We start from the raw sequence: 27,960 nt of genomic DNA on the forward strand, positions 1-27,960 counted from the left end.
TCCTGCCTGATTCCAGCCAGTGGTGTGTAGAGAAGCTCCTGCTCCAACCTCACCCTACCTGGTGGGTGGCCTGGGTCCCTGAGGATGCTTTCTTCCAGAATGGACAAAGGAGGACTGATGAAAGGAGGACAGAGGGGGTTAGAAAAAGATAGTATCAACCAGAGGTGGAGAATGATTACTCAAAAATGAACGTCTACCACTGAATGTTGCTTCACCTCCCTCGGCCTGTTTCTTCATCTGTGAACCGGCCAAGCCGAGGCGGTACCAGCCCCCACAGGATTGCCAGGGAACAGAGGGTGTGTGTAAAAGACTTTCCCTGGTTCCTGGAGCTTAGTAAGTGTTATTTATCATGAAACATGGATTCTTAATTCTTTGGGTCATGGGGTCCCAGGAAAACCTGATGATACCTATGGTTCCTTGCCTGCCTCCCGCCCCTAAAAGTCACCTTCCAAAAAAGAGCTTGCCGACAGTGCCAGGGTTTGACAAGGTTGATAAGGTGCCGGGGTCGAAGGCAGTTCCTGGACCCAGGTGAAGGCACGTGTCTCTACAATGATCATTTAGGCGGTGCTGGCTCCACTGTCATCCTTAAGCCTCCACCTGCAGCTCCCCGACCGCGGCCACCGGGTCCGACTCTGCAGGCGGCTTCTGCACGGCCCCGGCGGGGGTCCGGGCGGGCTGAGCGGAGGCGGCAGGAGGGGGCGGGCCAGGCTCTCGGCCCGCCCCTGGTCGGGCTCGGGGTGGGGGGTCCGGCCTATTACCGGATGGAAACTGCGGGTGTCCAGGGGGCGGGAGGGAGAGGGGGAGCGAGGGAGGTGCGCGGGTGAAAGGCGCATTGATGCAGCCTGCGGCGGCCTCCGAGCGCGGCGGGGCCAGACTCTGAGCGCGTCCCGGCTGCCGGGTCTCCTCCTCCTTGTCCTGCTCCGCGCGCCCCGGGGCCGCCGCGCGCCATGCGCCCCCAGGGCCCCGCCGCCGCCTGCTCGCAGCGGCTCCTCGGTCTGCTGCTGCTCCTGCTGCTGCAGCTGCGGACGCCGTCGAGCGCCTCCGAGACCCCCAAGGGGAAGCAAAAGGCGCTGCTCCGGCAGAGGGAGGTGGTGGACCTGGTGAGTCCGGTGGAGGGGACAGAGCCGCGGGAGGGCGTAGGTCCAGCTGTTGGGGGTGGGGACGGCCTGTGCAGCTGGGTGTATGTGTCTTGCCTGCGCCTGGGTGTCCCGCTTTGAGTCTACGTGTAAGGAAGGACCTGGGCTATGTGTGTGGTGGAGTCCTGGAACTCGCAGGGGAGACCAAAATGAGAGGGCCATCGTGGAGCAGAGATGCGACGTGGGTCGGGTGGGACGCCCCAAATGATAGGGAGTCACCCGATAATTTCTGGCCCCTGCGCCCCACCCTGGGAGGATGGAGAGGATTAGGGCGACAATGAGAGTAGAATGAGCAGCTTGGGCAGATCAGGACGTGGGCCTGGGAGTTGCCTGGGAGACCCTGGACTCGCTGATCCCCTGGGTGGGCCTGGGCCCAGGCCCTGCAACGTGTCCTTTGTTGGGGCTGGTGGCCACGTCTGCAAGCAAGAGAGAATAACAACCCTCACAAAGCATCCGTCCAACTGTTTGTAACTTGAAGACTGTGAGTCATGTTGGGTCATCTTTCTAGGGAGTATGGGCTGCAATTTACTTTGTTGGACGACCACAGCTGGGCCAGGAATGGTTTAGCGGGTTTAAGGCCGGAAGTGGAAAATGAAGGGGCCGGGTACCAACCGTCAGAGGACCTATCTCACTGTTCTTTTTAGACAGTTGGGCAGTCAGTCCTTCCAGACACCCTGGGTCTTCAGCCTGTGGCCACCAGGTAGGAGCATCACAGTTGAGCTAAGGGAGAAGCCCACTTCTGGGAGAGCCAAATCAATAGCCCAGGTGCTTTCTGAGGGCCTCATCTGTGGGGAGGTTTGTTTGCTTGCAGCTCTTTCCCTCCAAAGTCAACAGCCCCAGGGGAGGGCAGAGCGGTCACTGCCCTGTGGCAAGAGCGATCTACAACTACCATGTTTCTTGGCACATAATACACTTCAATCCTTAAGCCAATCTTATTTGCAGACAAATATGGTTTACTGGCATTGTGGGATGGAAGAGAGGGGGGCATTTTTTGATTAAAAACTGTTTTGAATTTGTTAAGCTGCCATTGTAAACTGGGCTAATAAACCAAGCTCCCTGGCAGCTAGTTCTACACCAGATTCAAAACCTCTGGAAAAAAATTCCTGCCTTTTCACACTGCACTTTTTGGTGATGGGCTATGTAATTTTGCTCCACAAAGCAGACTGTGTGTTCAGGGCTACATTTCTAGTTTGTGTCTAAATTGTTAAAAACTGTACCAAATGAATGTGGTTCAGTGCAATTTCTGTTTTATGAATTTGTAATTATGATACACAAAATACCCCTTCTCCCCTAAAGCTAGCAATTTTTTTCTTTCCCTCCAAGGATTTACAGTACCTGCAATTTCCCACAACGCCAGCCTAACTTGGAAAAGCTTTTTGTGCAGCCAGGCTCAGGTGCATCCTGTAGATTGGCTTCGGTTTTGCTGGAGGAAAAAAGTCCACATAGTCGTTAAAAAGGTTTCAACAGATTCTATAAAGCAACTTCTTTGTACAGGATCTTTCAAAGCGTTCCTTTCAAGCTTCCAGCAAGCTCTGCCCCCTGGTGGCCAGTGAGAGAAACAGGCGTTCATTCCACAGACATTTATCAAACCCCTACCTAGTACTGAGCATGCTGTTAGCATTTTAAAGTGAAAGAAGACAGACGTAATACCTGTGGAACCAAATTCAATAAAATTATGTGGTCTCTGAAATGCAGTTTTTAGGTAAAAAGCTGAATAAAGATTCTCAACCATGGCATTAATGACGTTTTGGGCTAGGTAATTCTTTGTTGTGTCCTGTGCGTTGTAGGATGTTTGGCAGCATCCCTGGCCTCTACTCACTGCCTGTCAATAGCAATCCCCCCTCTGAAGTTGTGACAAGCAAAAATGTCTCCAGACATTTGCCAAGTGTCCCTTGGGGGACAAAATTGTCCATGGTTGAGAACTAGTGATATATAGGAAAATAAAACTGTGTAGCATCTTGTCCTGAGGGAAGAAATAGGGAAAAAACTCAACGAATAGCAGAAGTCCTATTGTTTCTCCCTTCCCCCTTTCAGTCTGTGGCCAAACAGTGCATATATCTGCTAGTGAAAGTGAATGAGATTACTAAAATGGAAAGTAAGTCTAAAATAAACCAAACTGTTTTACAATATTTTATACTTTAGCATGTCTTTGAATACTTTTGCAATTTTGTTAAATACTTTTATTACCATTTCTCTGGCAGTATATAAATAGCAGTGTCTTTTTTTTTTCTTATATCAGGAAAATGGCGGTAGTCAAAGTCACAAAAATCATTTATCAAAACAAAAATCAAATTGGTGATGTGAGAAGCAAATTGATTGGCACACATTAGATACATGGGGATCCTCCTAGGTAGTGTCATTACTGGACTTTATAATATGACCACATCTATTCCCAGATAAAGAAATGAAAAGATAAGCTCTGAAGTCCTTTTTATATGAAAGGAACCTTGTGTTTTGGTTCTTACTGGATAGTATATCTATATAGAATGATAGTCTTAAACAATTTACACAAATAGGGGAGTGCTAAAGTAAAAACTTAAGGGGATTGGGTTTGGAGTTTGGAGGGTCCTATTCAGGGACCAATTCAGGGATAGACACAGGGATTAGACAGATGGAGATCAAAACATCACCTCTGCCACTGATCCAACCACAGTGATGTGCATGGCTTCTGTGTGTCAGCTGGCAGGTTTGCTAATGTTCTGTTCCCCGGGCCTAGTGCCTGGTATGGTTCACCCAAGGGAGTGGACATACTTGCCCAGCGTCACCACCTCACATGGTCTTTGGGGGAATAATAAGAATAACTATGGCTGACATATGCAGTGCTTACTGTGTATCAGGCACTGTTTTAGGCACACTTTATATATTATCTCACACAAACCCTACAAGGTAAGAATATTTATTTTCTTCATTTTACAGATAAGGAAATAGGCACTGAAATGTTGAGTAACTTGCCATATCTCAGCTAGCTAATAAGTGGGGGAGCCAAGATTAAACTCCAGAAAATCTGTCTCTAGAATCCATGCTCTCAACTTCTACATAATACCACTGCCGCCCCCCCCCCCCCAAGAAAAACAGAGAGAATCCTAGCACTTAAGGGGTTCGATAGATTACTACCACCCATTGAAGACCAGTGGTCACCTGCATCCAGGTCATTTCCTCCTTCTCCTTGGGGAGGAGGAGTGAGGCTGGAGGCCAGAAGCTCTGCCCCAGTGACACTTCCTCCGCATAAAAACACGAGAAGCATCAGGAGATGTGCATATCAGCTTAGAGATACTGCCAGTGTAAGGTAATTATCTACTGTTAAGGTTATTTTATAATTTATCTCTAGGAATTTATCTTAGGGAAATAATTCAAGAAGAAAAAAGCTATATGGATGAAGATTTTCATTTCAATAAAATTGCTAGAAAAAATAGAAATAACCCAAGTATCCCAAAATAGTGCAATGTTTGCATAAAACTGTAAAACTATAATTCTGAAATTCAAGTCCTTTTACGACATAGAGGGTTAGAAGAAGAAAGCAGCTATCAAATTATGTCCACCTTGGAATAAAGCTATTTAAAATTTGCATATGCTTTTAATGAGCAGTAGAAAAAAGCAGGCAAATGAAAACATTTTGTCTTCTTCTTTGATTTGCGTGTATGTGTGTGTGTAATGTCTGTGCAATAAAAAGAATAGGAAAGAAATCTCAATATTTTAGAAGTAACTTTATAATCAGTTCTCTGTAATAACTTATCCAGAACATGGGCAATTGGTAAATAAATGCAATTCTAATCAGATTGAGTCTTTGAATCTTAAGTGGTGAGAGAGTTTTTCCCCCTTTCCTCTTTCTGCTGTAGTATAATGGAATGTGCTTACAAGGGCCTGCAGGGGTGCCAGGGCGAGATGGGAGCCCTGGGGCCAATGGCATTCCTGGTACCCCTGGGATCCCAGGTCGGGATGGATTCAAAGGAGAAAAGGGGGAATGCCTGAGGGAAACCTTCGAGGAGTCGTGGACACCTAACTACAAGCAGTGTTCGTGGAGTTCGCTGAATTATGGCATAGATCTTGGGAAAATTGCGGTGAGTAAACTCTGAATTATTTTAAAGTTGTATGCTTTACTCCCAATACTGTTTGCTGTTGCTCAAAAAGAAACAGGTCAAGAGTAAATATATATGGACAGTGCTAGTCTAGGATGTGAGCTTCCTGGGGCAGGGATTCTGTTTTGTTTACTGCTGTATCTGTACATCCAGCACACAGGGCTCAGGAAATATTTTTGGAATGGAGAAAAAAGTAAATATATAGATTGACTTGGTCTAAAATACTGAAAACTGGCTGTTTTTGGTAAGACTGAAAGATACTTTCAATGGGGTGAATAATTCTAAGAATGCCATAATTTGATTTTCTTAGTGTCCCTAATATTAGGGTCTCTTATCTATCTTGCAGAGAATCTTCCTCCCTCTGTAAAAGTTAAGCTTTTTAAATGCAGTTTGGGGGAAAAGGATAGTTAAATAAAATTCACAATACAACTTGAAAGCATCCTTTTAATTAAAACTGAAAATGCTAATTCAACTCTATTTCTGTGTTGTGATAGGAGTGTACATTTACAAAGATGCGTTCGAACAGTGCTCTGAGAGTTTTGTTCAGTGGCTCGCTTCGGTTAAAATGCAGAAACGCATGCTGTCAGCGTTGGTATTTCACGTTCAATGGAGCTGAATGTTCAGGACCTCTTCCCATTGAAGCTATAATTTATTTGGACCAAGGAAGCCCAGAACTGAATTCAACAATTAATATTCATCGCACTTCTTCTGGTACGTAGAATAGTTGCATTGCAGAATGTGCCTCACATCTTTAGAGACCAAAGATTAGTTTTGAGTCCACTATCATGTCGGGTCATAGCAAGTTTTCTGTGCATAATTCTCCATCCTGGTTGCACTTCAGAATTTCCAATGAATCTTTTTTAAAAATGTGGATGTCTGGGTCCCATCTCTGACCAACTGAATTGGAATTTCAGGGGGTAAGACTCCAGCATTTGCATTTTTTAAAAGATCCCCAAGGTTGAAAATCTGAGTTAGATGAAATGGTAAAACAGCCAATAATGTCATAGAGCAGTGGTTTTCAACCTAGGCTACACATTGGGCTCACCTCAGGAACTGAAAAAAATCCCCATGTCTGGGTACCACCCCTTCAGGAAGTCTGACTTAATGGGTCTCGGTGCAGCCTAGGCAATGAGACTTCCAAAATCTCTCTCCGTTATTCTAATGTGCAGCCAACGTTGAGAACCACCAGCTTAGACTGATAAGGAGACTGATTTCTCTGCCTTGTCCTTTAAAAGGGTAGATATAGTCTGCCGAATTTATAAAAGAGAAAATTTCTCTACTGTTCCTGCATTCTCTGTTTCTACCTTAGTATGAAAGAAAAGACAATTAAATCAGTGGTCACTTAAGCTGTAAGAAAAAAAGTATTAGTTTGTTTTGTTCTGTTTTAAGGTTCATTGAAGAAAGTTTAGAAGATACCAAAAAGTAGAAGGGGAAAAAACCACCTATGAGTGTCATAACCCACAGACACCACTATCGATATTTGGCTGCCAGCCATTTTGGTTTCTTGAGTTGCTGTGGGGGTGACACATGACAGCACATGCTGGGAGAAACACAAGTTTATACATCACTGGCTTAATTTCCCTGAATTCTTGAAGGGATTTCTCACTAATCTTGTACTTAAAAATGGCAGAGGGAAGAGAAGAGCTCCCCCACTGTTAACCAGAGGAAATTATGTTTCAGCATTCTTTGAGGCTCCATGTTAGATCCTGAACCTGAAAACTAATACAGCACATTTATCTGTAAGAAATCAAGACATCCTTTCCCCCTTTCTTCCTCAAATCCCCACAATTTCCTCAAGATGGAAAGAAGATATTTTAACCCCGTCTTTGCACATAGAGAGGCCCAGGGAAATAAGCGTCTCGCCCAGGACAGTGGAATCTGTGTTCAGGAGAGCGGAAACCAGAGCCCTGCCCTCTTCTCTCCCCAGCCCTTTCTTTGATCAAACGAAAAAGCCTTTTCACAAGTCCTTGGATACATGTGCTGGAAAGGAAGACGTGCTTTCCATCCGAGAAGCAGTCTCTAAAATAAGAAAAATCTAGATATAAAATATAAAATTTGATAAGAAGTGATATATGTTTAGATACTAGTCAATATAAGCAACTTACTTTCTATTATATTATCTTTTTGGTGTGTGTGTTAATACCTTGCTCTAATGGAAGCCCCGAGGCCCAGGAACTTTGATCTGTATGTGCATGTGCTTTATAAGTATTCGACAGACCATTTCCTAACCATGGTTTGGAAACTTAACAGTTGGGTAGAATGCAGAAGTCTTTTGTTATTCATAACAGTTTTTGTATTAAGATGAATTGAAGGTTACCTCCATAATAAACTCACTTTCCCTTGCACACTGCTCCTCTTTCTCAAGGGAAAGGAAGGGGGATGCACTTACAGTTGGCACATCAGAGGATGACGTAAAGCCTTGGATATGCCTGTGGGAGTTTGACAAATACCTGAATGTCCTCTTGTTACGTGGGTCGAGGAGGAAAACAGCTTGGGAACCCCTAATCCAACATATTTTAGGTGCTTCCTAAGCTGCACTACTACTTCATTGCAGCAAAAGTGTTCATTCATTCAAAAGACATTATTTCATCTGTTAAAGTCCATGAAGTGACCATTTGACTCTCCCTGTGTGAGGCTGACGCTAGACCCAAGCTTGTCTGATGGCGTGTGGGGTGAAGTGAACAAGTTTCTAGGCCATGGACGTCAAGACCTTAGAAACCACGAGTATTTCTGGGCATTCTCACCTGGGATGGTACTGAGAATAGTAGATTAAATGGGATTATGGACATGCTGCTTAGTTCTCCCAACTTTGAAAGGGGCCTGAACCCAGAGCCAGGTCCCTGAATTCTGAGGGACTTGCCTTAGATTCACTGATGCCACAGCTAATGGAAGCAGACCGCTTCAGGCCTCCATCCCCCCGCTCAGCTGGAGTGCGCTAACCTCAACCAAATAGGAAACCTGACCAGTCCCATGATGTCATCCCTACACGACTTGTATGTCAGTACTCATCTTCTTAAAGAATCTGCCAAGCTGTGGTGCCTTTCCCCCTTCTACATATCACAGGGGCCATATCTTTTTGTCTGTTAAAATGACCACTGAGGGAATTCCTTTTTGGTTTTTTTAAAGATTTTATTTTTTTCCTTTTTCTCCCCTAAGCCCTCCACTACATAGTTGTATGTTCTTCGTTGTGGGTCCTTCTAGTTGTGGCATGTGGGACGCTGCCTCAGCGTGGTCTGATGAGCAGTGCCATGTCCACGCCCAGGATTCGAACCAACGAAACACTGGGCCGCCTGCAGCGGAGCGCTGGAACTTAACCACTTGGCCATGGGGCCAGCCCCGAGGGAATTTTTTTTTAATGTAAGAAAAGAACCTTGGTAAGATGGAATGCAAGTTGTATATTAGCATGTGAAAGTCCAGAGGACCTGAAAAAGGGTATATATTTATAAAGTATAAGAACACAGAGGAAAAGCAGGATTTAGTTTGTTTGTTTTTTCGCTGTAAAGAAATTCTATGTAAAATGGGATTCCCAGACTGACGGACTGGCATAATGATTGTGCTAGAATTTCTTTTAATATTATAAAACTCCTTTCTTCTACTTGAATACCATTTAATGTACAGGTAAGTATTGGAAAGGGCTTTCTTTAAAAAAAACTTGCATATTAATCCAAATCTTCGCTTCTAAAAGCGTAGGCTTCCTTTATTTAGTCAAATAAACTGCTTTTTTGTTTTAGGTTATCTCTGTACCTAAGTGAATTCTGGTTTTTTGGTTGAAACCCATGAGAAAACTGCTTGTTAAGCTTATATCATAGAAAGGATATGTATACAGATCTTCGTTGGCTTACAATGGGGTTGCATCCCAATAAACCCATTGTAAATTGAAAATATCCTAAGTCAAAAATGCATTTAACCCACCTAGTCTACCGAACATCATAGCTTAGCCTAGCCTACCTTAAATGTGCTCAGAACACTTACATTAGCCTACAGTTGGGCAAAGTCATCTAACACAAAACCTGTTTTATAATAAAGTATTGAATATCTCATGTAATTTATTGAATACTGTACTGAAAGTGAAAAACAGAATGACTGTATGGGTACAGTGTATCTGTTGTTTATCCTCCTGATTGCATGGCTGATTGGGAGCTGCAGCTTACAGCTCCTGACCGGCATCATGAGAGAGCATCCTACAGCATATCGCTAGCCAAAGGAAAGATCAAAATTCGAAGTACACTTTCTACTGAATGCGTATGGCTTTCCCACCCTTGTAAAGTCAAAAAATTGTAAGTCGAACCATCGTAAGTTGGGGACTGTCTGTACATCTTTTAAAAATATTTAGATACTAACTCAGAAAAAGAGAACTTGTCTTTATGAAACCCTTATCAAGTATTAGGATTTTTAAATCACTGTACATTAAGTAGATTTATAATCTAGCTTGCTAAAGTAATAAAATCTAGCTACAGGTTTTTGCTCTTTGTCTAAAGAGAGATGCAACTTTCATCTTTGTTTTGCAGTGGAAGGACTTTGTGAAGGAATTGGTGCCGGATTAGTGGATATTGCTATCTGGGTTGGTACTTGTTCCGACTACCCAAAAGGAGACGCCTCTACTGGATGGAATTCAGTGTCCCGAATCATTATCGAAGAACTACCAAAATAAATTCTTTAATTTTCATTCTCTACCTCTTTTTTATTATATCTTTGAATGGTTCATTTTAGTGACATTTTATATAATTTTTATGTATACATCTGAAAGAAAAACAAGGCTAACGTGTTTACAGACCAAAGTGTGATTCCACACTGTTTTTAAATCCAGTATTATTCATTTTTCTTCAATCAAAATGGTTGCAGGATTTTGTAGTTGATTAGAATACTTTCTTCATATTCCCATTCCCTGAACCTATAATTTGGAATGTCATTGTGATCTTTAATTTTTTTTCCTATTCTCTTAGTATAGCACCTTTTAAAATATAAAAGCTACCAGTCTTGTACAAGTTGTAAATGTTCCGAATTGTTTTATATCTGTGAAATAAAACTTATTTCAAATAACTTTAATATCTTTAAGCTAATTGCCGCTAAAATTAGAGTTTCTGATACTTTATATCTGAAAAGTTGAGTATAAACCTAATTTTGTATTTATCCATTTAACAATCATATTAAATTTTAGTACATGTATAGTACTGTTCCATATTTTGAGGGATACAAAGAGAAAGGAGTATTTATGTGTCAGGAAATACACTAGCACTTTAGGAATTTTATCTTTTAACAGAGTAAAAAGATGTGGACTCTGGCCTACCAAATTGCATTTGGTAGGGAGGATAAGATATATACAAAAATATCAATAACTCAAAGATTAATATGTTGATTGCCATAAAATTATTGAAGGGGTGGTGTAATTCAAAGGAAGATCTATATTTCTGGCTGAAGTGATCAGAAAGAATTCATGACGACGGATGTACAGATATAAGACCGATAGAGTAAATCCTGGGCTTGAATTGGAAGTTATCAGCATGAACTCATAAAGTACTTTATCTTAAATAAAGCTATGAAACAATAACAACAAAATCTTCTAGCTCTGTTAACTGAAAAGTTCTAGAAACAATGACCTACTTAGTGATGCCTGGATTATGATCTCTGCATAACATTTCCTACTAAAAGGAACTAAGGCTCCTTGGAGAAATGGGTGACTTCAGTTCTGGGGCAGGACGTGTACGATATGAGCCTGCAACGTCTAGGCACACTGGAAAAGAAGGCAACTATGAAAGACAATTCAGAAGGATCCAATAATCAACTTGAATCGGTTCCCACTGGCAAAGATGATGTGATTTAAGCATCGATAAAGATAATAACCGGAATGGTTTGAAACACATCCAATATATTTAAATACATGAGTTCATAATGATATTAAAATAAATTTCGTTGGTCAACCTAGAGGAAGCCAGCAAACCAACTTGTTACTTTGAAAACTGGTAAATAGAAAAAACCAAGCATTTATTCTGCTTTCTCTGTATGAACTGTATTTCTGGGTAACCAAATGGTTGATGAATGGAAATTTCTCTTTATAGAAGAGTGTAAGTGTATGCGTGTGTCTGTATTTTATAGTAATATCCTATATTAGTATAGATAACAAATGAAGAAAGATGGAATTAGGATATCACCCTTTACAACCCCTCATGAATTAAATGATCTAGTGGTGATCATCAGTGGCTGTTAACATTCCAAAAAGCAGACAAGACTATGTGCCTCCTAATGAAAATACGTAACATCACCCAAGAAGTAGTTTTGCCAAGAAACAATCATACTTGGATCTGATGTAGCCTCCAGATATAACCATTAAATTTAAGGAAATACAGGGGATAGAAGAACATGTTAATTTCTTACAAGAAAGAGTTATAATCAGTAAATCCAGACCATGGGAAATTCAAAAGACAATTTAGTTTCTTTAGCAAATAAATTGCAAGAAAAGAGGAAGAGAGAAAAAACATACAGATTAAAAGATTTAATATCATATCAACCCCCCTTTCAATGTTTAGACTTTATTTGGATGCTTGAGATAGTTGAGGATATTTGAACATTGGATATTTGATATTAAATATACATTTTTTAGGTGTGACAATGTATTATGGTTATTTTAAAATAGTGCTTATCTTTTAGACATACTGGAATATTTAAGATAAAGTGATATGATATCTGGAATTTGCTTCAAAATAATCTGGAAAGGAAAAGTGGATGAGAGGAGGTCTGGGTGAAATGATGTTGAAGATAGGTAGAAGTTAACCAAGATGGGTAAAAATTTTGACAAATGGGGACTGGGATTAAGGACATTTTGGGTGAGGACAAGAACATTAGTTAAGACCTCTTTGAATTGGCACAGACTGTGAAGATATTTGTATCCCATGTGAATGCCTACCAAAGGGCATCCACTGCAGAGGAGGCTCTTAGTAAGGAGGTGGACAAAATACCACACTGTGAATGTCACTCAGCTTCTTTCCCCAGCCACTCCAGTGTTAGATCAATGGACCCATTAACAAAGAGGCCACAGTGGCAAGGATGGAGGTTACGTATGGATTCAATAACACAGAATTTCCCTCACTAAGGGTGGCCTGGCTAGCGCTACTGTTGAGTACAGACCAACACTGAGTCCCTAATACGGCACCATTCCCTGGTGGGACAAGCCAGCCACATTAGACCTCTTTTATCAAGGAGGAGCAGAGATTCGTTCTCACGGAAATAGACATATATTGTAAACACAGATTTGCTTTCCCTGCCTGTAATGCTTCTGTCAGCACTACCATCTGTGGACTCACAGAATGCTTATCCACCATCATGGCATTCTACACGGCATTGCTTCTGATCAAGAAACTTCACTTCACAGCAAAGTACAGCAATGGAGTTCACTCCATGGTATTAAGTGGTCTTACCACACACCCCATCACCTGGAAATGGCTGGCCTCAATGAAAGGTGACATGGCTTATTTAGGACTCATTATGGTACCAGTTGGTAGACAATATCCTGAAAGAATGAGGTTCTGTCTTACAGAGTGCAGTATATGCTTTGGATCAGAAAGCATCACATGGTGTTAGCTCTCCTATAGCCAGAATACAAGCAGTAGAAGTGGGAGCTGCTTCTCTCACTATTAAACCTAATAACCCACTTGTAGACTTTTTGTTTTCTGTCCTGGCAACTTTGCTGATTTGGAGATCTTAGTAGCCAAGAGGGGAATGCTTCCACCAGGGGACATGACAATGGTTCCACTGAATTGGAAGATGAGACTGTGTATTACTTTTCTATTGGCTGCATATCAAATTACCACAAATCTAGTGGCTTAAAACAACACAAATTTATTCATCTCATGGTTTCTGTGAGTCCAGGGTCTAGGGACAGTTTAACTGAATCCTCTGCTCAGGGTGTCACCAGGCTGAAGTCAAACTGTTGGCTGGGGCTGTGATCTCATCTGAAGCTCAGGATTCTCTTCCCACCTCACGTAGTTGTTAGCAGAATTCAATTCCTTGCAGCTGTGTGATTAAAGGCCCTCTTTTCTCGCTGTCAGCTGAGGACTGCTCTCAGGTCCTAGAGGTTGCTCTCAGGTCCTTGCCACATCGTCCCTCCTTTCACAACATGGCTGTTTTCCTTCCAGACAAGCAAGAGAACTCTCCTGCTTTTAAAAGACTTGCCTGATTAGGTAGGTTGGACCCACCCAGGATAATCTCCCTCTGGATTATAGTTAACTGATTAGGGACCCTAATTACACTTGCAAAATTCCTTTTGCCATATAATGTAATCATGAAGGTGATATCTAACTATATTTATAGGTCCCAACAATGCTCAAAGGGAAATCCTACAGGGTGTATACCCCAGGGGGCGGGCATCATGAGTTCCATCTTAGAATTCTGCCTACCACAGACTGCCATCTTGCCATTTTGCACTCCTTATACCGCTGAACCAATAGGTGAAAAACAGGAAGTTAATCCATTGGCTGTAGTGATTGATCCCAAATACCAAGGGAAATTGGTTGCTGCTGCAGTGGAAGCTAGGAGGACTATGTCTGGAACCCAGGAGATTTTCTGAGGTTCTTAGTACTTTGACACCAACAGTAAAGGCTAATGGGAAACTACAGGAAGCAGAAAAAGGCAGGATGATGGAGGATTCAAACACTTCCACAAGAAAGGTTTGGGGGCCAGCCCCGTGGCTGAGTGGTTAAGTTCTCGTGCTGTGCTTTGGCAGCCCAGGGTTTCACTGGTTCGGATCCTGGGCACAGACATGGCACCGCTCATCAGGCCATGTTGAGGCAGCATCCCACATCCCCACAACTAGAAAGACCCACAAATAGAATATACAACTATGTACTGGGGGAATTTGGGGAGAAAAAGCAAAAAAAAAAAACAAAACAAAAGGTTTAGATTATTCTACCAGGTAAAGAACCCAGAGCTGTGGGTTCTGGCTGTAGGGCAAAGAAAATATGGAACGGGTAGGTGAAGGTGGAAGCTATAGACATCAACTATAATTGTGATGAATTATGGAAAGCACGACTGTGGTAGCCTTGTGTATTTTCTCTTTGTTACGTGCATGTGTTTACTTATATATGCTAACCCTTTTTTTTTTTTTTAAAGATTGGCACCTGGGCTAACAACTATTGCCAATCTTTTTTTTTTTTTCTGCTTTATCTCCCCAACCTCCCCCTCCCCAGCCCCCGTACACAGTTGTATATCTTAGTTGCATGTCCTTTTAGTTGTGGGATGTGGGACACCGCCTCAACGTGGCCTGACGAGTGGTGCCACGTCCGCGCCCAGGATCCAAACCCTGGGCCGCTGCAGCAGAGCACGCGAACTTAACCACTCGGCCACGGAGCCGGCCCCTGCTAACCATTTTCTTCTTTCCTCCCCTTCCCATTTTTATTTTATATAAAAGTTGGCAGAGGTCAACTTTACAATGTAGTCTTTTTTTTTTTTTGAGGAAGATTAGCCATGAACTAACATTTGCTGCTAATCCTCCTCTTTTTGCTGAGGAAGACTGGCCCTGAGCTAACATCCGAGCCCATCTTCCTCTACTTTATATGTGGGATGCCTGCCACAGCATGGCTTGCCAAGCGGTGCCATGTCCACACCTGAGATCCAAACCAGCAAACCTCGGGCCACTGAAGCGGAATGTGCGCACTTAACTGCTGTGCCACCAAGGCTGGCCCCTACAATGTAGTCTTTAGTTAACAAAATATTCAGTGGGACCATGACTGAATTTGAGGAGTAATTAACATAGCCAGGAATGGATTAAATGACTGTTGGGGCTTTGCGTCTTCTCATTTGGGAGAAGGGCAAGAACTTCACTTACCAGAAGGATAGCTACATCTTGCTAGGCTAAAATACAGACTTAATTGCTTTCTTGTTATGCAGGAATTCAAATGTTGTAGAAGGGTGCATATGGAAATAGTAGTCAAAGCTGCCGAGGACTGAGCCGCTTATCAATTTATTGCTTCTCAACTCCAAATTCATCCTTCAGTACCTGCTCTGTGATAATGCACTGGACTCTAAGCTTTTCTCCTTTAGAATGAGCATATTAAATAGAGGACACTGGAGAGACATTGCAGGAGGAATGAAATTTCTCGTCCTGGTTTTGGTGTACTTAAATTTGCTTTTTCTTGCTCCTGCTGCACGATCTGCCAGTGGTGTGTGTGTTTGTGCGTGTATGTGGACATCTGGTGGTGCTTTGCTCCACTTGCACTCCCAGAACGCACAGTCCCTCAACGACCTCACAGCCCCAGCCCAGGAGACCTGAGATCACCTTACTGTAGTCTCGAGAGGGACACCACATGCTCCTGGCCTCATGCTTGTAGCAGTGCACCAGACTCCTCAGCATGCCCACCCACCTATCTCAGGTTGCCCTCCCCCTACAGGGTTGTTCCTGAGGCCTTTCCAATGTGGACAAGGTCTGCTCCTGGCTTTGCACCTGCAGAAATGTCTTAACTCCCTTTGCAACCTGTTCACCAGCCTTGGCTTACCTGTGTCCCAGAGGATCGTCTCCTGTTTATTACGATTCTAAATCAGCTCTGGCCCAGGCAAACCAGCACTTTCTCACCACCTAGTGTTCTGCAACTGCCCCCTCTCCCACAAGGTGAAGGTCTTCCAAGCTTGTCCTTCCTTGGATACTCTCCCTCAGGGTACGGTTTAGAGTTCTCAACATATTTATATTACTCTACCCTAGCTTAACAATTCTTTAAGCTTCTCCTGGCTAAATTTACTATGTTCTGTCTCCTGGTTGGACCTAGATTGATAGAGGTGTGATTACTTGATTGATGAGTTTGGGACTAGAAGTGAGCCTGAGTAGTACTTTCTCTCTCATCTCTTTGGGAATAAGGTGCTCACAGAGAGCATGCATTCTGCCCCATTCTTCCTTGCCACAAGTTTGACAAGGGCAGGCTGTAAAATATTCGTGGTCCAGTGTTGTCTGTGGCTGGATGGGTATGTCTGAATGATTCTGGGGCTTGGTATAAGGAAGCCCACTTTTACACAGATAATCAATTCTCTGATTTCAGACTTATCATTAATAAAGATCATATTTCGTGCTCCACGTACCTCTTGTCTATTTCTGAGTCAGTTTAGAACCTAAGTGGGAAAGAGGTTAATGCGAATTAACAAAAGCAGCTTGTTGCCTTTTGACATGTTGAGTGTTAATTGGTTTTATCACTTTCTAGTCTTGAGTAGAATAAACCTAATGTCATAATTAATATATACTGAAATTTAATATAAACGCACAATCCTGTAATATTTGATGTAAAAAAATACACTAGGGACAACTTTCAAATCATCCTAGTGAAACCGGCAAACAGCCATTGATGATCAAGTATCTAGGCACTAAAGTTTTTTTCCTTTTTGCAATTACTGATTCTAGCTTTTAGCTGTTTACCCACCCATCGTTAACTGTGCTGCTTAGGCAATATGCTATCTGACTCCCACTAGGCTCCTATAGATAACATCTCCCTGAGCCTGGGGCACCATGGGAATGGGTGTGTGAGCTGTTTTTCAGGAATTAGAACTCCTTGTCCACTTTAGGCTGATTGAGACCACCGACTCATCAATCAGGCCCACGCATATGTCCAATAGGCGACCTTTTGATGTCAAGAGGCTAAAAACTTCACCCTCAGATCATGCTCACACTGCCACTTTGTGAAGATGAGTCCTACGAAGAGGCACGACGTCTGACTGCGCTTGCGCAGATCGTCAGTGACCTCACCTCTCCTCACCTCCACTCGCCTACCTCCACACTTCAGACCACCTTGCCCCCTCTATCCATAAATATCCCTGAGTCCCTATTTTCGAGGAAGCGAATTTGAGACTCATGCTCTCGCTTCCTCACATGGCTGCCTTGTGATTAAACCCTCTCACTGCTGCAAGCTTGTCGTCTTGGTGTTTGGTTTTCTGGGTGGCAGGCAAAAATGAACCTGGTTCGGTAACACTAGTTTTGTACAGTGGGCCTTCTACCATAAGCAGATTTTACTTATTTTTTCTAAGTTTACTGGTCAATCTTCTTCTTTCATGCTTTTCATCGTTTAATAATATAATTTTTATAAACATTAAATAACAATGTTTTTCTGTACAACTAAAAACATTTTAAAGAACGTATACACATGTAAGGGTCCCAAAGTGCTCACTTTTCATAAAGGTGATATCAATTTCCATAGAAACAAGAGTTCACGAACATCATGACAGTTGATGGGAAAGTGACATATAGACTTTAGGATCTCTACCACAGATTCTGTGTCTAGGAAGCTTTCAGTTGCAGGAAGTAATACAAAAAACCCAACTGAGAATGGCTTAAAAAATAAAGGAAATTTATTGGTTCACTCAATTGAAAACTACAGAGGTACATGTTGCTAGGTGTGAGAACTGATTCAGAATCTCATACGATTTAGGACCTAGTTTCTTTCAATTTTTTGTCATCATTTCCTTCGTGTTGACTTCATTTTGGACAAACTCACTTCCCTCAATACATGACCCTAAACTGGCTTTGAGGAGCTCTGAGAATTACATGACTCTTCATTCATGAAACAGCAATGAGAGAATCTGTCAGTACACTCAGAAAAAGTATCTTTAAGAAACACTCTGATTGGACCAACTTAGGTAATTGTTCCAATTCCAAACCATTCATTATGAAGAGAGATGACAACGTTCAGATTGGCTCTGCTAATCAAGGCCCTCCAGTGGGGCAGGTGAGGCCCATTCCATTTCAATCACAAAAGTGAGAATGGAGGGAGGGGTAGGTTGTGAAAAGAAATTCAGGCTATTGCTCCAAGAAGGAAGAGAAACAGATGCCGGGCAGCCAATACCAGATATTCACTACAGCTACCTCCAGAGTCTATTCCTATTTACTCAGAAAGAAATTTGAGATCTTAACTAACCCAAAACTTCACCTATTTTCTGCATGTTACCTAACACTTTTTTAGAAAACAGACATAAAGGTTAAATAAATCATTTCACAGTATTTTATACATAATTTTATAATCACTAAAGAAACCTTGCTACAAAAGGGCTATTACGTACTTGATCTGGAGGATCTTACATTCAGTAAAGTGTCCACATTCAAAAGAAAATCTCCCTCTGATGACTCATGAACTCAAATATACTTTTTTAGTTGATATCCTTTTTTAGTGTGGTGTTTAAAAGACAACATGACTTGCTAAAATTGCCAGACTACAAAAGCATATATTGAAACATAACTGCCTTCTTTTCACAAGGCATGGCACCCATCATTATCTTGGATCATATTCTTCCATATGTTCCTTCTCTGGAGCCAAGCTCCAGCCAGCTTTTTTTCTTTGGCCTGTATCTTAATCTTCAAGCGGTCTCCCTAAAATAATGTTCTGGTTTCCCTTTGCCAACCTCCCCCACTTCCACTCCTTCCTAGACTCTCAGGACTTTCTTCAAGCTAAAGTTCTTTAACTTTCCTTCATCTCCTGAAATCCAAGAGCGAGCCTATAGTGAAATAAATACTTGCAGTTTGTCCCACCTGCTTAGCTTACAGTCTGTCTTCAGCCTCTATAACTTGAATCTACTTAAAGTTATCAGTGGTATTAATCTTCATCCTACTAAAAAATTTACATGGTTGATAACCCCTTCTTTTTGAGTTTGCTCCTCTTATCTGATTGGTCTTCCTGTTACCCCTAAGATGTAGTGTCTCTCCATTCTATTAATGACTCTCATTTCTCCATCAAATAAAACCTAGACACATTTAGTAAGGCTCTGAGAATTCCCATTTTCTGGTCTTAACCTTTCAGCTTTCTCTTCTTCCTTCTTTCATTACCACACTGATTGACGACTCACTGCTCAAGACATGTTACCTGTGCTTTTTTCTGTGGTTCCCTTTCAAATCTCTTCCTTCAAGGCCCAGCTTAAATGTTTTCCCGTCCATGAACCCTGCTCTAGTTCCCCCTCAAGCTATAAACTACTTCCAAACTCCATCAAGCGGGTTCAGGCTACCACCAGCTCTTGGCTAGAAATCTGCCTACTAACTAGCGTCCCTGCTTCTTTCCTATCTCGTTGCTCCATACAACCACTAGAATGAGGGCTCATCCCGTCTAAACCCCTTACCATGCTCTTTAAGATCTAGCCCCAGTCCAAGATTATTGGCCCAGGGACTGTGCTAAGTACTTTACTTGGATTAATCTATTTAACCCTATCAATAATCCTATCAGCTGCATACTTTTGATGTCCTCATTTGTGTAGATGCTGTCGATGACCCACCCACCCAGATGCCTTTCATAAGGCTGGTGCACCCATGGCCCAGCTGCTGCAGATGTTGGCTACTAACAGCTCACACCTCCACCTGATTTGAAGGATTGCTTTTGGCTGAGGCGAGGCACCTAGCCTCCCCTTCACCCCCTCCTCCTCCTAAGCAGGTAGTCAATGACTGATGCAGGAACATAATAGCCCAGCCCCTCAGCTCTGGGCAGGACAACCTCTGGGGTCCAATCCACACTGCTGAGCGCCCTGCAGGATCAGGCCGAGGCTGAGCTTCTGAAACTCTTCCTCCCCTGCCATATCCTGTTTCCTTACTCCATTACAGAGTTCTCCTAAGAGCACTCCCTCAATAAATCACTTGCCCAAGAATCCCCATCTCAGGCGTTGCTACGAAGGAACTGACCTAAGACACCATTTTACAGAGGAGGAAACATAACAGAGAGAGGTCAAGTGATTTGCCTGAGGTCAAACAGAAAATGTGAAAGCTGAAACATGAGGCCAGACAGTCTGGCTCCCTAACCTGCACTCTTTCCCACCAACCTGTAATGGCCACTCATCCCCTCCAGCCAAGTCAATTCCTATCTCAGGGTCTTTGTATTTTGTATTCTCTCTGCCTAGAATGTGTTTCCTCTCTCACTGCGGCTTCTTCCTCACTTATGTCAAGATGTTTGGAATATTACCCCTCAGTGAGACCTTTCCTGACCCCGACTATCCTACTTAACAGAACAACACTATTCCCAACTCTGCTTTAGTTTTATTTCTAGCATTTAATACCTGAAATTACATTATGCATATGCATTTGTATGTTTTCTGTCACTCACACTAAAATGAAAATTCCCTGAGGGCAGATGTGTTGTCTGGCTTATTTTCTGCTATATATCCTCAATGGTTGGTAACATCCCTGGCACAGAGCAGAAGCTCAGTAACTATTTGTTGTTCAATGAGAACAAGTTCTCTTTTCTCAGAACTCTTACAGTGCTTTGTAAAAATCTTCCTGCATGTTCTTAATCTAGAACTGTACGTATTGCATGCTTACATGTAGAACATGTAGTTATTCTGCAAGCTTGTATGCTCTTAGAGTACAGGAATTATGTTTTATTAATTGGGGGGCACAGAGAAGGCATTCAAATAATGGCACTACCTCTAAAACTCCAAATAACTGCAGCTTCTCTCTGCACATAGCGAGTAATATCAGGATTTCATATGAATTATAGTACAATCCAGAAGTATGAAAAAATACATCACATTTAATTTATAAAGCATTCCTGTGCAAGAGATTATAGTAAGAGAGATTTTATATATATATATATATGTAGTAAGAGATTATAGTAAATACAACTAGGTACTTACTTCATCTTTATTTTTAAAACAATGCCATTTTCAAAATATAAAAAATAGACCTATTTTCAAAGAACCATTTAAATATGGCTTTGAAAACTACAATGTTTTATTTACAACAAATAGATGTAATGCACCAGCATTCATAGATGTTTATGATACAGAAAAATATTAATATCCTTTTGGGGTAGGTCTTTATACTCACAGATATTTACAATGACTCATAAAAGTAGAAGGAATAAAGGCCCTTAATGTAATTTATATTTAAGCCTGAATATAAGCAACCAATGTAAATTAATCATTTATTTGGGATTTGGACCTATATATTTGAGAACTGAAGTAGGAAGTTAAAGTTTCTCATTTCCATATAGTTTGCCAACAAACACATCCTAATCATTCCAGTATCTGCATAAGGTGATGTATTAGCAACTCCAATAAGTGATTTATAGCCAAACATGCTAAATGAGGGCTGACATAAGTACGTATACCAAAAGAAATAATAACTGGATCCAGGATTACATTTTAAATTACGGCAGAGCCTCTGGAAATAAAATTAGTGATGGAATGACAACAGATGTCAGATATTTCTCAAATTAAGGGAAGTACATCTCAAATTTCTCTACTTAGTGCATTCCAACTGAATTAAAACTAAAGCACATTTATAGTGGATCTTTTTCTCACCCATATTTCCCAGTTCTCTAAAATGGTCTGGATTTGGGCAACACCTTTTCCAGCAAATCCTTAAAATTTAATTTACTCTTGAAACAGCAATGACATTCTTTTAAGAAGCCATTTTCTTGCTATTGCACAGAGGTCGATCTTAAAGCCAATTCAGGCAAGTAAGTTCAAAAAAAGCAGCACATTCATCTAATCCACTTAGCAAATGCTGCAAATCAGCTTCTACTAGAATAATGAAATGGAGAAATCTGTGATACTCTCCACTTGATGTCAGTTTTACCGTTGTGTTGATGGCAGCCATTTCAGGCAGAGGTAGCCAAGTCCCATACATATGGGGAAGGCAAAAAGCAGAAAAACATTGCGAAGACTTAGCAGTTCTTTAACTTCTAATCATTACAGACCAATTTCGATTATGAGCCATGTTGCTGTGCAGTGTTCTTCTGAATTTTACATATCAAACACAAAGAAGCATGTTGCTGCCTTGGGCAGATGTACTGGAATTATCTTCTTTTAGCTTACTTTTTCTTTTCTCTAAGGTCAACTAAAAAATGTGAGACATTTTCATATACCACAAAGGTAATACAGCAGGCTGGAGTCACTCTAATCAAATTGGGGGCAATTCCTTTGTAAAATCCACCGATGCCTTCTTTCCTTTAGAGGGACAAATAGAAATACACTTAATTTCCTGCATAACTAGCCCGAACATACAAAAGTTTAACTGACATAGGGCACAGAGCCAGCAGTCAAACCTATGATTTAAAGTCCATGTTTTCAATGTCCTGAAGTAAGGTAGTTTATGAGCCATTTGTGGGGTCTTATAATCCTTTTGTGGACTCAGGAAGGAAGGGCAGGGACACCCCAAAACTGAAAAGTGCTTTAATGATAACCATCTTTCAAATGCCTTTAAATGTATGAACATGCAGGAGTATTAACTGATCTAGGAGGCATTAAAAATCTCATAGCTTATATAAATGCTGGACAACACCAAATACAGCATACATAAAAATAAAACTATTTCCTTAATGCCTAGAATAGGAATATAGCATTGAAGCTTGTCACTTAGGTTCTCAATAAATATTTACTGAATTGAACTAAATTAAAACGTTCTAAATATTCTACTCCGGACTTTTAGAATTAGAAAGAAATATGAGGATGTCTACCTATAACAGTTTACTTCCATACTGAAGAACAACCATCTCTTCCATACATGGAGACAAATATTTGCAAAAGTTATGGTGCCTGTAGCAGGTGTGGGGCATTCTTAACTGTATTAAACTAGGTTTTTTATGACTTCCCATATTCAATGCCATTCAAATATTTTCTAACACCTACATTTCGTTTTATTAATTTGTTAAACCACTTTCACAGATCTCATTTGATTTTTATAACAACCTTTGTCAGCCTAGACATTCTGATTTTACAAATGAAAAATTAAGCCTCAGAGAGATTAAGTCCATGGTCCTATATGTAGGAAATGGGAAAGCAAGGCCCACCAGCTGTGTTTTCACCATAGCACAACAGCCTTTTCTATAAAACTAATGTCAACTGGACAGTTTAAAATTTGCAAGGTACCTCCTAAGAGCCACTTTTATATACCAAACGCTCTCACCTCCATGTCTTTGTGATTACATCCAATACACCCTCGTAAAACATATGCTGATCCTGAAGACGAGCTCTCACAACTTGATATGGGTACGTTGCTGCTACAGCAAATATTTTGGATAGTGCTGCAACAGATATATATTCTACTGTGCTCTAAAATGACAACACAAAACAATGTTTTTCTTCAGACAAGATTTCTTTAAAAATAGAAAAGCAAAAATTATATAGGAAAACAAACACTTAAATGGATCTGTAAGTGAAAAATTCTGTTTTCCCTCAACACAAGCTCTGTGCAATTAAGGGGTACTATTTTTAACATCTGTGTGTGATTAGCCTATAAAATATTTAACTATAAATTAAATTAGTGGTACACTCAGTACTCATTATCACAGCAATACTACCAAAGTAAATGTGACAAAATTTCCATCTATTAAATGGCCATAAAAGTAAATGGTACCTTTTTTCCAAGAATCATCTTACCAATTGGGCTTCTGGCAATCTATTGATATGCTGGTTGTATTTCAACTTCAACAATTCATATGCCATAAATTGAAGGGCACCATGTGATGTTCCAAACAGCCCAGGAACAAATCCCTAAAAGGGAACGATTTAAAAAAAAAAGCTAAACTAAGCAAGTTCCCAAGGGACCACAGCTTCCCGGGAGAGGAGTAAAGAATGGGTGACCTTCATGTGTGACTCAGCGAAATGGTTATTTGACAAAGTTTTAGACAGTCCTTCTCACACCCACCAGTCTCAGGATGATATGTCTTATGGTAATGAGGATAAAGAGCTTTAAGTACAATTTCAACACTGTAAACTAGCTTCCAGTTTTCATTAAATTGTTTCTTGCCTAAGTTTGTCTTCTTTTTAGAACTGACTACAAGTCATTCAGAACTCAAACAATAAAGCCAAGGGAAATTACAATGGTCAGTTATTCAAAATATATTGATAATAATTCATTACCTTATATAATCCACGCACACCTTCATATTTATATATTTTCACAAGTGTATCAAACATTCCTTTATATTGTCGCTGTGGGGAGTTAACAACACCATCATACTGTAACATAAGGCGAGTTTTTGTTACCCATAATGGGTTTGTAATGCAGAGGGTCATGGCTCCTAAAATCAGATTAAATAAGAATACTCAGCACACAGGAAACTTTCTCATTTATGACAATAAAATTAAGAACAGTCCATTCACATAAGAAACGGGGTTGCCCAGGGGCTGTACCTACAACAGTGAGATGTGGGCTCTCAGGCACAGTAAAAGGGTAGACATAGTTTTTGGTAGTTATAAAAAGTTCCTCATGTGATTACTGAGAGGCCAATTAAAAGGGAGATAGAAATGTGAAACACTTTCCCTTTGAGGGGTGAGAATAGCAAAGATGTCCTGGCTCCTGAACAGTGTAGAGAACAGATGCAAGTCCTGAGAGCAAACTCTGAGAAGGAGGTACAGATACTGAGGAGCAGGACAGAGTATAACCCAGAGGGCTGAAGATTAGGGAAAAGGACCAGGAATTCAGCACTTCAATAATCTGTGCATGTGCCCACATACATCCACCCCAACTTTACCACGATCTTCCTCAAATCTGTTCAAAGTAGCTACTATACCTCAAAAATTAAAGAACTACGTAATGTAATACACATTTTACATTCTTAAAAGTGACAATTTTGTAAAACAAATTCTTCTGGTTAAGTTTCTCATTTGTTGAATTTCCTACATAGTCCTTTATTCAATGAATATTTATTAAGTCTTGTTGTGATTCAGGTCTCTGCTAGGGGCTGGGTATTCAGTAAACAAGGTATCAAAGTATGAGCTATAATTTGTTTTCCCCTTCTGAATATTATACATACATGAATATTATACAAACACGAGGCAATTAAACAAGGCTACTAAATTGTCTAATTTGAAAACTGAAATTATACTTTAACTGAAGAAACACTATACTGAATCCTCTTAAACTATTAGGGATTCATAACTTTTCTAAATTTTACTTCCCTTTGTGACAAATAAAATTGTTCAGATTGATACAGAATAATCAATAAGAATACCTGCTTTCTAAGAAATTTCACACGATAACTGATTAGCATAGTTAGATGAGCATATTTAAACTCTGGTGTTCAAAGGAAAAGCGGCAAATAAAATAAAAAACAAAAGTGAAAATCAAGTTGGAAGTTGACGCTTTATGTTTCACACACTGCCTTACCAGCTTCAGCAGCTGAGACGAGGTATTCTGTTGCTTCTAAACGGTCAGCTCTTCCTTCTGTCTTATAAGATTTGATGGCATTGTAACTAAAAGAATTAAACATGAGCAGTTTGATAAATATTTGAATAGATGTCATAAAGCAGTAAAGTCTGTTTTGAAATGTGTGTAACTTAACAACAGCACCCCAACAGTAAAAGTCAATGCATAATGCAACCAAAGAATGAGACCTCTTCAAGAACAGATTTGCTGGAAATGGTTTACTGTAAGATTATACCACCCCTCCCCCTAAATGTATATGGCTAGCAATACATATGTAAAATATTTTAATCACACATTCATCAATTAATGAAAAGGACAGACAGGAAAACTGGGAGGGGGAAGGGTGGTGTAGTGATTGGGCAGACAAAAGGAAAAAAAAGGCCCCTGACAAATATGCGCTCCACAGCTATGTTCAGGGACTACGGGTGGCAATTCTGATAGATAAAACACTCAATGGATCCTTCCTAGCAGAGTGACAAGGACTGTAAGCAGCACACAAGTAATCATAAAAAGGCAATACAGACATCATCCTAAGAGATTCAGAAACTATGACTGAGATTACTGAAGGCTTTGTGTACGGAGTGGCACTGAGCTGGTATGGAGAGACAGGGACAGTTTCAATAGGGAAACAGATGAGTACGAACAAAAGATATAAAACGGGTGGATGGGAAGACAAAAGTTTAGCCACACTGAAAGGGCAGAATGACATTTGGGCTTTATTTGGCAGAAAATAGAGAGCCACTAAATGTTTCTCAGCAGGGGAGTCCAATCAGCCTATTCTAACTTCAATTTCCACTTTCTACTTGGAAGAAGACAGCTAAATAAATCCTTCCAAACTTTACCAATACCATTCTATCATGAAACAAGCATATTGTTTTATTCTAAGAAATTCTCATCACATAAACCTTATATTCACATGGTTTTGTCCTTAGAAACTCTTTGGAGAAGCTATACAACTCTGAAATTCATAATAGAATAAGTTTTATACATATAGTTTCATCCATCTAAGTATGTCTTAGAACTGAAAATAAGAAAAATATTTAAGCAATACTAAAGCTGAATTTTATTTTGCTTTCACTTAAATATTTTAAGATTGAGGGGGCTGGCCCCGTGGCCGAGTGGTTAAGTTCAAGTGCTCCGCTGCAGGTGGCCCAGTGTTTCGTTGGTTCGAATCCTGGGCGCGGACATGGCACTGCTCATCAAACCACGCTGAAGCAGCGTCCCACATGCCACAACTAGCAGGACCCACAATGAAGAATATACAACTATGTACCAGGGGGCTTTGGGGAGAAAAAGGAAAAAATAAAATCTTAAAAAAAAAAAAAGTATTCTTTCTATTAAAAAAAACATTTTAAGATTGATTTGGATACTTTATGACAAAATAAAATATATGACACAAAAGAGAAAAAGGCAAATAAAACAGGTATTAATATTTTCCTAAAAAATGCTATCTATTAAAACAAAGAAGGGCTGGCCCAGTGGCATAGTGGTTAAGTTCACGTGCTCCACTTCAGTGGCCCGGAGTTTGCCAGTTCAGATCCTAGGCACGGACCTACATACCACTCATTAAGCCCTGCTGTGACAGCATCCCACATAGAAGGACTGGAAAGACTTACAACTAGGATATACAACTAGGTACTGGGGCTTTAGGGAGAAAAAAAAAAAAGAGGAAGATTGGCAACAGATGTTAGCTCAGGGCCAATCTCCTCCCTTGCCGCCCCCAAAAAAACCCCAAAGAAAAGCCTCCCCATTATGGATTCAGTTTCAAATATCAGAGACATGCTCTGGGCAGCAGGTGCTCCTCCACTGAAGTGTGATGATGCTTTGTTCCTTTGTACACTCGGTAAGTTGAATGTGCCTGCCACAGCTGCTTTCTGTGGCTCCTTCAGTAAGCATGCAATAGCTGTTATTTCAAATGGTGATGATACCCGACAGGTCAAAGAGTTAGGAAATGAATGAGCTAAGAAGATGATGGAGCAGGTCAAACAAGAGGTAAGAAGGACCATGTCTCAAACTCTTTCAGCCATGCACTGGCCTTTACTTTGTGTTCTCAACAGGGATCTCCTGTGGTACATGTTCTTATGAGGACCCCAAGATCTGTCCTCTTCTGCTTTTCCAACTTCATTATGAATCAAATGTATTTTGTTAGGGCATCTTCCTGAATTCATCTCACAGAAATGGCTTCTCTAAGACTGTTTCTCCATCTCATCTTTTCACTTTTTTCCTATTAAGACCTTCCTTCCGGACCAAATGCCTCTGATAATAGCTGACAGAGAATGAAATAAGACATTTCTGACCCTTCCAATTCAGAGAACTGAAATCTTGCCTCATCAACTGCTATGTAAAAAAATCACTAAAACCAAAAATTCCTTTTACTCAATACTGTAGAGTCTTCTAGATCTACTCACAAGAAAAAGTAGAGGCCCCAGGATAAACCAGCACCCCACACATTTGGGGTTACTCCTTGGTAAAGTCCCCGTAGTCCATCAAGTTTCCAAATGGTGGTCAAGCAATGCAAAATTCCTTTATATTTCGGTCTCAGTTCCAATCCATCACTCACTGCAGTAAAGGATACAAAAAGTTAGGTGAGAACAAAGTTCTAGTTCTGAATCACACATAAACATAGATATCACAAAATCGGTCATATTAAGGAGATAAA

At 40.9% G+C, this 27,960-nt stretch overlaps 2 protein-coding genes across 3 annotated transcripts in view; one reads left to right on the plus strand and one right to left on the minus strand.

Annotated features, from left to right (window-relative positions):
• The first annotated feature begins 947 nt into the window (after positions 1-947).
• Positions 948-10,252, plus strand: CTHRC1 (collagen triple helix repeat containing 1). The gene is made up of 4 exons (XM_008541131.2): positions 948-1,100; positions 4,973-5,194; positions 5,707-5,923; positions 9,721-10,252. The coding sequence occupies exons 1-4, from the start codon at positions 948-950 to the stop codon at positions 9,861-9,863; spliced, it is 735 nt and encodes a 244-aa protein (XP_008539353.1). The 3' UTR covers positions 9,864-10,252.
• Positions 1,094-27,960, minus strand: part of SLC25A32 (solute carrier family 25 member 32) — a 36,200-nt gene continuing 9,333 nt past the window's right edge. The window contains exons 2-8 of one of the 2 annotated variants that reach the window (XM_008541114.2): positions 27,710-27,860; positions 25,263-25,348; positions 24,014-24,174; positions 23,531-23,644; positions 23,058-23,203; positions 2,472-2,559; positions 1,094-1,552 (exon numbers count right to left, since the gene is read on the minus strand). In XM_008541114.2, the coding sequence (XP_008539336.2) occupies positions 1,403-1,552; positions 2,472-2,559; positions 23,058-23,203; positions 23,531-23,644; positions 24,014-24,174; positions 25,263-25,348; positions 27,710-27,860 (896 nt within the window). In that variant the 3' untranslated portion in view covers positions 1,094-1,402. Of the gene's footprint in view, positions 1,553-2,471; positions 2,560-17,509; positions 22,100-23,057; positions 23,204-23,530; positions 23,645-24,013; positions 24,175-25,262; positions 25,349-27,709; positions 27,861-27,960 lie in introns of those variants that run through there. The other variant, XM_008541120.2, reaches the window with a different exon arrangement.

Source organism: Equus przewalskii, chromosome 8 (genome assembly GCF_037783145.1).
Source record: "Equus przewalskii isolate Varuska chromosome 8, EquPr2, whole genome shotgun sequence".
In the NCBI taxonomy this organism is placed as follows: domain Eukaryota; kingdom Metazoa; phylum Chordata; class Mammalia; order Perissodactyla; family Equidae; genus Equus; species Equus przewalskii.